General features: G+C 43.0%; 1 protein-coding gene across 8 annotated transcripts in view; it reads right to left on the bottom strand.

The window, feature by feature from the left end:
- Positions 1-12442, bottom strand: part of YAP1 (Yes1 associated transcriptional regulator) — an 88849-nt gene extending 76407 nt beyond the window's left edge. For all 8 annotated transcript variants that reach the window (XM_051634068.1, XM_051634082.1, XM_051634075.1 and 5 more), the window contains exons 1-2: positions 11892-12442; positions 8763-9010 (exon numbers count right to left, since the gene is read on the bottom strand). In XM_051634068.1, coding sequence (XP_051490028.1) covers positions 8763-9010; positions 11892-12209 — 566 coding nt within the window. In that variant the 5' untranslated portion in view covers positions 12210-12442. The remainder of the gene's footprint in view (positions 1-8762; positions 9011-11891) is intronic.
- Between the last annotated feature and the right edge of the window lie 832 nt (positions 12443-13274).

Genomic DNA, 13274 nt, shown 5'->3' with positions numbered 1-13274 from the left:
TCCTACAAACTCAAACATATACAAAAATAATCCATAAAGTTAGGCATGGAACATCCTTCAAAGTCCTTTCACCTTTTCTTTTTAACAGCCTTTTATACATCAGATTACACCTTTTTAAGTCAATGTCATGTAATATCCTTAATTCGTGCAAAGCTGGTTATGGCTTGACAATGACAAAGGTTTTGTAAATCAATAAATAAAAACCACCACTGAATTATGTGTGCATTGGAGATTCAGGTCTCCAAACCTTATTAACTATACTATAAGCATAGTTATGAAAAGATGGATAGAAATTTCTCTTTTACTCTATTTCTCACCATTCTAAAGAGAGTACGTAAGTAACTGCAGAGGCCTTGCCAAGCTCTTCAAACAGGAACGACAAATTTAGAAGAAAAAAAATTGAAAATTAAGATCCTATGAGAAAATATACCTGTGAGCTGCATTTTCCTTCCTTTACCCAAAGAATTCCATTTTGTCTATACAATCTATGCTTGTTTGCTTTCAGATAATGTTTTATTACGTTATAAATGTCTAATTTTGCAACATATCCAGAAAACGCAAGAAGTTTACTTAGTATTTCAGTTACAACAGGTAATCAGAAAGGGAAAGGCATCCTTAAAGCAGTAACACTATTTAAATAAACATAAGTAGTGCAGACAGACTTCCAGTGAAGCTCTCCATAAACCAGAACCCATTGAAGATAAACTTGCTACAGTAAATGACCTTTACTTGACTTTCCTGTAAAACAGCTCAGCAGAGAAAAAAACCTGGGTTCACAGCCTCAATGTAATAACCAATAACTAAACTTCACCACTAACACTGATCTAAGTCACCAAACAGCATGTCAGAGACTCAACAAAAGGGATCTGGTCTTTCACTATGACACAGCAATGTCTCATTAGTGAAACTACAGCAAAGTCCAAGACTGTTTTCAAGACAGATTTGTTTCCTTAGCAACTGGCATGACTGACAGGCAGTACACTGGTAAAAGTCTTACTTTACAAGGCAGCTTTATATTATTAGCTTGACTTAACCAGCAATTTAGAAAACCTAGCTATACTTGCCTGAAACACAGCCTGAAGTAACACAGTCAAAAGCCAAATAAAATACCGGCAGAGTGAATCCCAGAAAACAGACTCCAAGTAGCACTTCAGGAGGCCATGAAATCGTGACACAGCTTAGTCACACCTTTCAAAAACTCCTGTTCTCCAAATAAAACTCCCAATTTTATTTGCCAAAAACCAGCTAATAATAAAGACAAATTTCCCTCATGGTCTAGATTCCCATTTAAATGTTTAACAAAATTACAGTTTATCTGACACAGCCTTCCATATAACAAGTTGTTCGTAAGAGTATGTCTTGCTATCTCGCATGTATCTGCTAACAATCCAGTGTGCAGCCTTCTCCCCAAGAATTTTGTGTCACATTATGCTAACCCCCAAGGCTGTTACATTTCCCTTACAGACAATTCCATCTTTCTCTAGAGTCAACTACATGGTATCCTGACCCTGTCCTTAGGGGCACCTGGCAGGTGACTGCTACTCACAGAAATCTGTACATTTCCTGCATTCAGCCAAGTGAAATTGTATTTACAAGGAAACTGAGTCATTTAAATAATAGGGATTACACAATCGTGTGCAGCTTGAGGAGAAAAAAACACAATAAAACCCCCACACCTTAAAAAAGGGGATAAAGTTTACACAAACAGTGAAAGAAAGTGAGTTCCACCATTAATGAGTTTTACTACCTATGTGTGTTTGTATTGTATAAACAACAAATGCAAGTATGCTGGACTGTATAAAAATACAAAGACGCTCCTAATAGAAGAACTGAGCAGCTATCAGTTTCAAAAGATTAAACTAAATCTAATTACATCATATGAATTTGTTCCCAGCTATGAAGATAAACACATGCAGTGGTCTGGCCACATATAAAAAGAAGAGAAACATCTCTAGTTTTGGCTGCCAGCTCTCTGTAGCTGTTTACCTCATTTTTTGCTTCTTTGCTTGTCTGTGGGGGGAGGTGTCTAGTCTTAACCCAGAGCCTGACAGAAACTGCTTGTAGTTAATATCAGACTAGTTTTAACAGTTAGTCTTGTATCTCAGCCCTCACTAACATATCTGGCTCTCCTGCACATCATCCAGTAACTGCTTCTGTCTGATATGTGAAAAGGTTTATCTGGGAGCAAACTAGGAACTCTAGCTTTAATTTTATATGTGACTAAATTTAGGTACTGCAGTGCTGAAATATTTTATCTGAAAATCTACTGTAGGAAGGAAACTGGAAGGAAAACTCCAATTTGCTTGCTGTATCAAGTTTTAAAAATTTGCAGCTGTTATGCCACGATTACAGAGGGAAACTGAGCAAAATATAAATGGCAGTTTTGTATTTCAAATTTTAAAGCTATTGAATTTTTTCACTTTCAGAAGAGGAAATATAAAATATTATTTTACCCACATATGCCACTGATCAGTTCAATGGCATTTACCCATTAGAAATACTTTTTGCAAAAACTGGTGGAGTAGTGCCCGTCTTAGTTTCATGGGAACTTTCAAATTAACATACCCTTACTATTTCACTGCTTTCTATCAAGTAGGAATTTCCATAATGTGACTGATGGCTTACAGACTACCCTATGCTACATACCAAATGACTACTAAAAAAATGCAACTATAATTCTTTGCCATCTTCAACACAGAGAGGAGAAAGGCAAAAGGATAAGAATCCAGAAGACACTCATCTTGATTTATATCAAATTCTTGTTTGTCTTTAGGAGAGGTCAAGAACTGAGAAAACAGAAGTGGTTTCACAGCAGTGTAATTGCTCCCACAGAGCTTGATGCTACTACTTTTAACCATATATAACCTGAGAAAATCTCTAATAAGCAGAATTGCAGAAGGATCATCCTTAAACATTAATTTCTGATTAAACTTGTATCAGAAATCTCTTATTACTGAGCAGAGAGACTCTAAAATGTATCATTATAAAAAGACTAGTAAATAAAGGTCTCAGTCTCAATTAAAGCTTTCACCATAATACAAAGTTTTCAGACCATGGTAAGAAAAAACAGATTTCAAATTTGATTCAGGAGATAGGAAAGCTTCGCTATAGAACAGTATTAGGCCTTTAAAGCACATCAACCAAAACAACACCAGTGTTCTCAACAGCTAAATCAGGAGTATTTTTGACCATTTCAATAAGCAAAGTGGAAAGGTTTAGTTTCTTATGTTTGCTACTTGAAACAACGGTATTTTTCCTCTTTATTGAACACTGCATTAACACAATCATTTTTCAAAGTATGTTGTTGCTTTTTCTCTCCACTGCATGTATATTCAGATCCTACTTAGATTTGTAAGAGTTCAGGTTTTAGTTGGAAGGGACCTTAAAGATCTAGTCCCAGCCCCCCTGCAGGGCAGAGACAGCTCCTATTAGGTTGAGTTATATTCACATTCACACATGGCAAGGTATTTGAAGCTCTCAGTAGAGGTTTAATCCAGTGCTTTTTAGAGTTTATGGAAAGATTTTAATAGCCACCAAATCAGACACTATAAAGCACAAAGATTATTTTTATGAGATACTGAAGGGCAAAACCTGCGGAAGAAAATTACAGGTCAGCAGCTTTTTTTTTCTTTAAAAAAAAAAACAACAATAAAACAATAAAAGAGAAAATCCTAGTGATAATTTAATTACCTACTTACAACTAACTGCCACAGATCCTATATCCTTGCCAGTTCTAATTTCTTCTGAATAAATGCCAATATACATATAGAAAAAAAAGGAGAATACATTAGCAAAACCCACAGGGTATATTTTTTGTTTACCTGAAATCACATCTTGGAATAGTCTTCTAAAATTACCTTTTATGGAAGTGCATTTAATTAATAGATATCATGATTTGCAATTTTTCTTAAGCAAAACAAAACTAAATATAAGTAAAGCACCCTATGAAAAGCACCGTCTGCCACTGCTTTCACTGCTGCCCACCCACTAAGCTGGCTGCAAGTTCTCCGAGTTCAGAGGACTGAAGATGCACTTTCATCCTCCTCCCAACTCAGTCTTACACAAATAAGGTAGGTTTGCCCTTACTGTTCCTCCTCCCTTTTAAAGATATGGAAATCTTCAGTGCAACTGTAAATTCTAAAGTTTGTGTCAGGCTTTCCCAGTAAGAGGTAGAAAAAAATATATACAATTAAGTAGTACTATGACTGTCTTCCAAGACAAGAAATTTTAAGTTGCCAAAAACATACAACATCAAGATTCACTTTAAAAGTATTTTAACTAAGATCTCTTTCCTCCAGCTATGTTCTCAAACTGACAGTGCCCATTTTCCCCTACATAAATTGTATGGGGTTTTTTGTTAGATCAACAATCTTATAAATACTTTAATAAAAACTCAGAAATTATCAAGATAAAAATGAAATTAATTTGACATATCACATACAAAAGTTAGCAAACAAAAAAAAAATCTACAACTATTTTACAGTATAAAAAGCATTAAAAAGTGGACACACCGATCAAAAGCAGTGGCAGCACTTTTTAGGTTCCAACAACATAGCTCTTTTAATGACAAACTAGCCTGAACCAGAAACACAAGAACTCATATTAACTGACGATTCTGAATATACATTTCCTCAGTAAAGTAAGTTATTCAATAACATATGCAACTGTGGGAGCAGTTTTTCCAATAAACATTATCTGCCCTGAAAAACTGAGATTGCTTTGGCAGGATTGGCAGAAGAGGATGATGGAAACAGGTTATATTGGTGTCGTGGGTGGCTTCGGTCAGGGGCAAAAGTAGGATGTGAAACTAAGCAGCATTGCTGGATATTTTTCATGTGTGACACAAGAAAAAAAAAACAACACACAAATCACAGCAACAAACTTCCCTGCTACCTTAGAACAGTTTCTTAAGAACCAAAGCTATACCTCCATATAGAGTACATAAGAAATGTGTAACAACAATCAGTTTTCAAGGCTTCTTCCAGATGGGTAAACACCTCAAATGCACCCACAGACACTAATGAAAACCACCTTGGCCTCCTTCAGGAAGTCATTCAACACTTCACAGAAAAAAATAGGAAGTTGTTGATAAACTGCTTGCAAGAACTACTTCCTCTAGAAAAAATAATTATAAGACCTGTTTGCAGGACGATCAGTTAACTTCTCCTCACGCTACAAGATGAGAAGAGGTACTACACAAGCTTTGTAAGAATTAAAAGCATAACACTAAGTTAAAACAATGTAAGAGTAATTCTAAAATTGAGTAAAAGGCACATTTTCTTTCTGCAAGTTGTTGTCTGTTATTCCCATGGAATATTATCTTTTGCCTAGAGAGCAATCCCCTATCTTTCTCCATAGTTCACTGAAATGTCAGCCAGCAGCTGGCTAACAGGAAGTGGTTAAAAAGTGATGCAGTTGACATCTCCACACAAACCGAGTCCTTTTCACTGCACGCTGAAGCCCAGGCTCTGGCGTACCGCACTGCAGGGCTGAGATGACTCAGACATGACCACTTACCAACCAGGCAAGTCTTAGCTTATGAGTTCTATTTAAGAACCAGTTTCAATTAAAAAATAGTATTAGTTTTACCAGCTGTACAGCAAGCTTGCCTCAACTCACTGGCCAAAATTATCTGTGTTTTCCCTAAAGGAAAATTACACTTAGGAGTCCTACTCATAACTGAGATTAACATTAATGAATGGAATTCTGGCAGATCATATGCTGGGCATTCATATATAAAGGGGTCTGTTTATCTAGATGACAGACTGCTTTACAGAAGTAGTTCTGGCTCAGACTCTACACTACCACTCTCACCCTCCTCTAATATGTATGGATACATGTGTGGTGTGTATATAAAATATCTGGACAAATAACACTTGTGCATGTACCTATATATAAAGACAAGTATTTTCTCTCCCACATACGCTATTTTCATTTTTTTGCACAAACTACTACCCTTGCAGTGCCTGACCCTTTGATTAGTGGAACTGACTATATTTCAGCCTATATTAAGTACAGTACTCAATTTCATGATTCTGTTTGCACTGCAGTATACTATGATAACTATAGCCATAAGACTTACTGACATATGGAAAAAAATCTGATAAATGTTAACTATTTTGCAAAGATCTTTTTAAAGCCTGATTACCAGACTGCTCATGGAGCAGCTACAGAACGGAGCAAATGGAAAAAAAGAGCAATGCAGCCAATCCAACAAAAAAAAATAATGTATATGGTAGATGGAACCACATTAAATGTATTTAGCATCAGAAATCTTAGTACGCTTCAAGCAAACGTTTAAGGTTAACTAGACAAGATAAGACTTTTAAAGGGCTGGTAGGTATAAGACAGAACTTAGCACTCCACGCTGAAAAAAGCTTCCAAAATTGTGTAAAACCTCTTCTTATTTTGCAGTGTGAGGAAAAGTCAACCAGTTGTCCTGCAAACAAGTCTTGTAATTATTTTTCCTAAAGGAAATAGTTCTTGCAAGCAGTTTATCAACAACTTGCTACAATTCTTAGATTTATTTGGATTTCTTAAGCATATGAAGGAAACACTTTGCTAGTACTTGAAATGTTTTTTTAAAAAATTTCATCAACTCCAATTAAGTGGGTGCATCTCACCTGTAGGTAGTGTTAGACCACATTTTAGGAACAACAAATGTTCATTAAGTGTGAACAGAGCTTTCAGAACTGTCCTCATTAGACTCTCCCATACCACAGCATTACCCAAGGAAAGCCAAAAGAAAACAGCCCATTAAGCTGTTTAAAATCTCCCAAGGTCAGCATGTGACCCAGCAGGGAGAGGTTCAAAAAGTACAGCCTTTATTTTTTTTCCTAACAACCTGGTTTGTTTCCACTCCTTTCCCCTTCAAGACTCATCCTTCACAGCTAGCAGCTCTTTCAATCATTTACTTTGGATGTCTGCTTGAGAACAAACGATCTTGCTCATGCAGATGAGTTTGCCAGACTTGTGTGTACTTTCCAGTCTCAGGCTCTTTATTGTTCTTGCTGAAACCTGACCCTTTGAAATGGATACCAGGACACCAAGAAAGGACATGAAAACTTGCAGAAAAAAGTAAAAAGATTTTTTGTGCAGAAAAGCTTTCCAAGAACAAATCTTACATTCTCATTTCACTTGAATAAGCATAATTTAAAAATTTCAATTAAAAGAGTGTGAAGACATTTTGTATCTCGTCAACCCTGCTTTCTTTAAAATTGACAGCGCTATAAAAAACAAATACTTGTAACAGTAAACCTTGAAAATTAAATGTTTTTCATGCTTTACAAGCTGTTTGTTAAGAGCTCGCACTAGCACAGTCAAAACAAAGTTTGCTTTTCATTTCAAAACTCTGGCTGTGCCTTCTTCAAGGTCCAATGAGCTACAGTTCTCAAATGGCATAAACTTACACAGATGAAAAAAATTCTCTTGCTGCCTAAAGAAATCTTCACATTCTAGAATATGTTATTTGTTACACTTCACCAAAGAAATCGCCACATCTTCAAGATCTATAGCTAATGCTCGTTTTTGCATTTCTAATACAGAATAACTGTTTTCAAGAAGTAACCTTTGGGTTTAAATAACATCAGACAATTGCTGTAAACTTTTTCTGGTTAAAAAATAGTGATCCTAATTTCTCTGTATGGTAACCCCATTGCCGTAGGAACAAGAATCGGTTTAAAGAAGCTCTGCAAGTTCTATTTTCATTGCTGACAATGTAAATTTGTTTTTGAAGCTACAAACTCAACTACTTCAATCAAATGCACAGATTAATGACAAACATTTTAGCAAGAAAAGTAGGCATAAAGATGTTTTTCTTGGCTGAAACAAGTTTTACATAAATAACACAGTGTTGCCCCTGCCCTCTCTGGGCCCTGAAAATGACACATAATGGGTTACTTAGAGACTTGCATAAAACTATAGTGTTCAAAATATAGTAAAAATATTTGAGGACCAATTATGAGTCTTGGTGGGCAAACTTTCAGAAAGAAGGACAAGCTCCTGTTGTTTCAGAAAACTATGCAGCATAAAAGAAATGCTCACTGATGGAAGAGATGTCAGATGGCTGGCATGTGTAACCTCTCTTCAGTTATAGAAATGGTGATACTAAATTCACTGTGTGAAAAAGCTACAGCTGTAGGAACAAGAAACAACATTAGAGGTTCTGCAATTTCCCTTTCACTGCAGGGAATGTAGATGAGTTAAGAGCCACAGACCCAAATACTGCAATCAAATGCCTATATTAAGTTCCTCATAAGCAGAGAATAGGCAAAAATGTTTTGATTGCATACTTATACAATAGTCCTTATTCAAGAAAATAAAAGTCGTGATATATTCTCACTACTATAGTTTCTAAAGTTGCTCTGTACTTTTACAACTGTATCATGAAAATGAGGTAAAATGCATTTTGACCTGCATGACTACTCTAGCAAGATTCAGCAAAACCAAAAGTCAGAGTTTAAAAAATCACTATGCACAGTTCACTGATTTTTAGTATACAATATAATGGATAACATTATTCAGCTAACATTTAGATAAGATTCACAGAGTACCATAGAGTATTCAGAAACAGCAGGTTGGGAGAAATACTGAAGTGGTAGAATCTTCTACTTAAAGTCAGGAGCATGTTTTTACAAAAAAGTGTTTTAAACATACTGAAATACACTAAAATTAAAACACTTAAACCCAGCAACAATAGAAGACAACAACCAATCAAAAAAATCCACCAGACATACAGCTAATTGAAAACATGCTTTACTTACTTCAGAAAGTATCTCTGTCCAGACGGTGTCTTAGCCATCTCCCAACCTGGTGGCAAAGGTACATCATCAGGGATCTCAAATGAAGACTGGCGGAGATGCTGAGAGGATGGAGCTCCAGGTCCAGTCACTACTCCAGAGGGTGTAAGTGTCCCTGGAGAAACAGCTCCCAGCTGCAGTGATGCTGGAGAGGAATGAGCTCGGACATGCTGAGGGGTCAGGGCACCTGCTGTCCCTGCATCAGTGCTAGCCTGCCAGGAGTGAAAATATTCCCATTAAGATTCTTGGATGTCACCAGAAATGCAGCTGTCAGAAGACATTTCACTTTAAATTAATCTTTCAGAAGAAATTCACAAGTTATTCATTCTAAAGTTCTGCTTACTTTCCAGTTGTTACTGTTCAAGAGAGCCCCAAAGTAGGTTGGTTAACTAGCATCACAAAAGCCCTTGTCTTAAGTCAAGAAATATTAACCATAAGCATGTGCTTAGTGCCTTTCGTTTTATTTTGAAAACTGAAGATCTTATTCCTTGGTGCAGAGTTAAGAAACAAACATGCTCGCAGTCAGCAGGGCCCACACAGCGTATGGTGTGGCTGGTTACTGGCCTGCACTCACCCTCTACCAACACACCCACTTCCTACTGCTGGGGTTAGCTCCCCATTCTCATTTTGTAATGGGGGGTGTGAGGGTGCAAAGACACTCACACATACACTCTCTGCAGGGGGTTAAATGATTACACAAAGAGGAAAGCAACAAAAAAATGCCAGCTGACTGCAGGAAGTTCCAATGGAGGAGGTCTCCTGAACTCAAACACTTAAAAAAAGCCTATACAACAAGACTGACCACAAAATTTCCTAACCCACACACAAACTGCATGTTAAGGGTATCAGGAGCTTATAAAGAGTCTGCCCATGCTTTAGCTGTCCAAAGCAAAGCTGCAGCTGACTGTTGAACCAGTCATTCAGAGGTGACTCACAAAACCATTCACCAGAGTTACCAGTCCTAAGTGCATAAACTTCTTGGCCAGTAGTAAATACACATCTACAGAAAAAGCACCTCTGGAAACTGGATTAAAGTAATATTGAATTTTTAAAGATATATTTATCAATTATTTTATAGATACACCAGAACAACATGGACACCTATAATAAGATGCCTGTATCAGCTCTTGCCACACCCCTCTACACAAGGTATTGCACCATACATGAGGCCCCATTTACCTACTTTTTACGGAGACTGACAATTCTGTTTCACTACATCTGTATACAAACACATGAGAAGTTTAATATATTACATTGGAAACTAATCAGCTTGTATTTAAATAAAATACACAAATTGCAAATGAATTGAATTGGAGGTATTTTAATTCTCAAGAAACGGAGAATTACAGAAACTTAAAGACCTTATTTCTTAAGCAGAATATTTCTGTGGCATGACTGAACAAGAAGGAAAATTTTATTTCAAAAGACAGTCGACAACGAAGCAAATTATAGTCTGGCTTCAGCTGAGCTTCAAGTTTGTGTTTCAGGAACCACCAACTGGCACAAGGAACAGTGATCCATCTAAATACGCATTATAGATGGAGGGTAACATACACAAGCAAGGTAACGTTAAGCTTAAAAGTACAAGTTGTATGAACGTTACACACATTAAGTGCATTTCAAACTGCAGTTACTGTATTTCACAAGACACAGTACCCAGTGTTAGCTGAACGTGTACCAGTTCACATTTGTGCACAATAGAACGGTGAGATTTGCAAAACTTGAGAGAAAATTATATGTAATAACCTTATTCCTCGCTGGATTTCAGTATGTTAGTAAAGGTCTGCAAGTCAGAAGCCCACAAAACTACAGAAGCAACTCAACCCCACCCCTTTCTATTTTCTTTTCAGTCTTGCAATATGAAGGCCAGAATGATTTTGCGAGTATTTGGGAAATAAATTAACTCCTAGGCTGAGCGAGTACACGCCAAGGTTCAGCCTGGAGTAATCTTCTGCAGCCAAGTTATAAATCCTTCAAAACCTGAGTTTAATAATGGAAATGCTGACAGACCCTTAACAACCTAAGTGCCAGGCACCAGCACACAGCGCAAGTTTCACTCCTACTGGCTACCCAGATAAAGTGACAATGGCCAATAATAAAACCTATTTTATAGTTCAGCAACAAAGTTCATTACTTCATAAAACACTCGAGTAGGCGCAGTCTCCTTCCAAAGCAGCCTAAACATTAACTTTCAGCCATTTCTGCACCAACACTTTTGTCTTGGCACAAAAGTCACTGGGCTGAATGACCAAAGGCTGCCGGAGGGCGAGCGCCGGCCCTGCCCGCATCCCCTCCTCGGCCCTGCCCCGCAGCCCGGCCCGGCACCGCCGAGGCCCCGCACTCCCCCGCCCAGGCCGCCGTCATCTCTGCGGACCCTCGATGCCGTCAGAGCTGAACGACAGCTCGGGAATTAACTTCTGAAGTGGAAGGGGGGTTAAATCCTTCCCAAGCCGGCGCAGTGATTAAATGGTGGAAAAACCTACATCCATATTGTTTGACGGGGCGGGATGGAGGTGGGGGGGGGAAGGAGGAGTCTGGCACCCCCCTCAGCACACGGGCAGGCCCACGACATAGGAGGCTTAGACCCCAAAGCGAAATCCGTCCCGTCTCCCAGGAAAAGCCTTTTCACGTAACTTTTAGTAGCACTCTCCCGCCACCATCGGCTTCCCGGCGAGGCCGAGAAAGCGGTGGCGGGTCCCGCCAAGGAGCGGATGTGGAGCCCGAGGCCCCTCCGGAGACCGGGCCGGAGCCCAGGGCCGCGCTCCCGCCACAGCACCAGCTCCCCTCAGCGCCCGGAGCCGCGGGAGCAGGGGGGAGCGCGGCACCCCCACCCCTGGGAAAAGCAAACAAGAAGGGGAGAGAGTGGAGGTATGAGGGCGGCCCCCCCACAAAACGAGGGAGAAGAAAGGCAGCGAGCACCTCCTCCGCCCCGGCCGGGCGCCCCCCGCCCCACTCAGCCCCGCGGTGGGCGGATTCCCGCCCCGGCCCCCTCCCCCACACGCCTCCCCCGGGAGGAGCCGAGCGGGGAGGGAGGGAGAGCGCAGGGCCGGGACAGGCCGCCCCCCGCCCGCGGCGCGGTCCCCTCCCCCTCACCTGGCGGGAGTGGGCCTTGGGCTCGGGCGGCTTGAAGAAGGAGTCGGGCAGCTTCCGAAGCCGCATGGGCAGCGTGTGTGGCACGTTGGCGCCCTTGGGGTTCATCACGGCGTTGAACAGCGCCTCCAAGTCGGTCTCCGAGTCGCCCCGCACATGGACGATCTGGTGCCCCGCCGGAGGGGGCCCCGCGCCCGGGGGCTGCGCCGCGCCGGCCGGGGCCCCCGACACGGCGCCCGGGGGCTGCGACGGCGGCGGCTGCGAGGTCGGGGGCTGCGTTGCCTGCGGCGGCTGCTGCGGTTGAGGCTGCCCGGGATCCATGGCTCCGTCGGGACTCCCCGGCGCTTCCCTGGCGGGGCTTGGCGGCTCAGAGCCCGGATTCCCGGCCCCGCATGCCCCGCTCCCCGGGCCGCGGCTTGTCCTGCTGTCGCCCGGTGCTTCTCACCCCTCGGCAGGGAAACTAACCCGGCCGCAGCAACTGGCAAAACAACTCTGCCCGTGCGGCGCTTCCCCGAGCCCGGCCCAGCCCGGCCGGCGCCTCTGTCCCGGCGGCGGAAACTAACTCACACAACACACCAAACAAAAGTTCGGAGTTACGCCCGCCCGAATCACTCTCCGCCGCCGGCTCCGCCCCCCCGAGCCCGCCCGCACCGTATCCGAATGAGGCCGCCTGTGCCCTACAGCCCTCCTGCGCGCGCCCGCCCGCACCGCCTCCCGCTCGGGGGGCGCCCGGCACGAGGGGCTGCCTGCCCCCCGCAGACCTCCCACCCGCAGCGCCCTCAAGGCTCGGCTCGCCCGCCGCCCCCCGCCACTCCGTGCGTGCCCGCCCGCAGAACTCCCGGCTGCCGCCCGCCCGCCCGCCCTCGGTAGCCACGCAGCGGTGCCGCCAACCAAAACTTTTTTTCTTCCCGAACTTCTATTCCAACTTCCAGGCGGCCGCTCCGAGAGGGGGTGGGGAGGGGCGGCCGCGATCCCCTCCCCCGCCGGCCCAGAAGGGGGGCGGGTGCCCCCGTTGCCCCGCGCCCGCAGGGGAGCTGCCTCCGGGCAGGGGCTGCGCCCCCGCACGTGTCCCGCACACGGACCGTGCGTGGGGGCTCGGCTCGGGACCCCCAAGCTGACCACTCCTCCCTCCCGCAGCGAGAGCAGCTGCGGGGCCGGGGCGGTGGGGCTGGGGCGGTGGGGCCCGGCCCTTCCCGGGGGGAGGAGGCGGGCGGGCCCGGCCCTCGGCCCCCTCCTCACCTGGCGGCCGCGGCACCGGCTCCCGGGGGTGTTACCGCGCGGGACGAAGCGGGAGCCGGGGTGAGGGGACAGGGAGGAAGGGAAGCGCCGGGCCCGGCTCTGTTCCCATTCCGCAGAGATTTCACCGACTCTAGGGTCTCCTACATT

Source organism: Apus apus, chromosome 1 (assembly GCF_020740795.1).
Source record: "Apus apus isolate bApuApu2 chromosome 1, bApuApu2.pri.cur, whole genome shotgun sequence".
NCBI lineage: Eukaryota > Metazoa > Chordata > Aves > Apodiformes > Apodidae > Apus > Apus apus.
The sequence above is the reverse complement of the archived record's forward strand: the minus strand, read 5'-3'. Positions and strand labels throughout refer to the sequence as shown.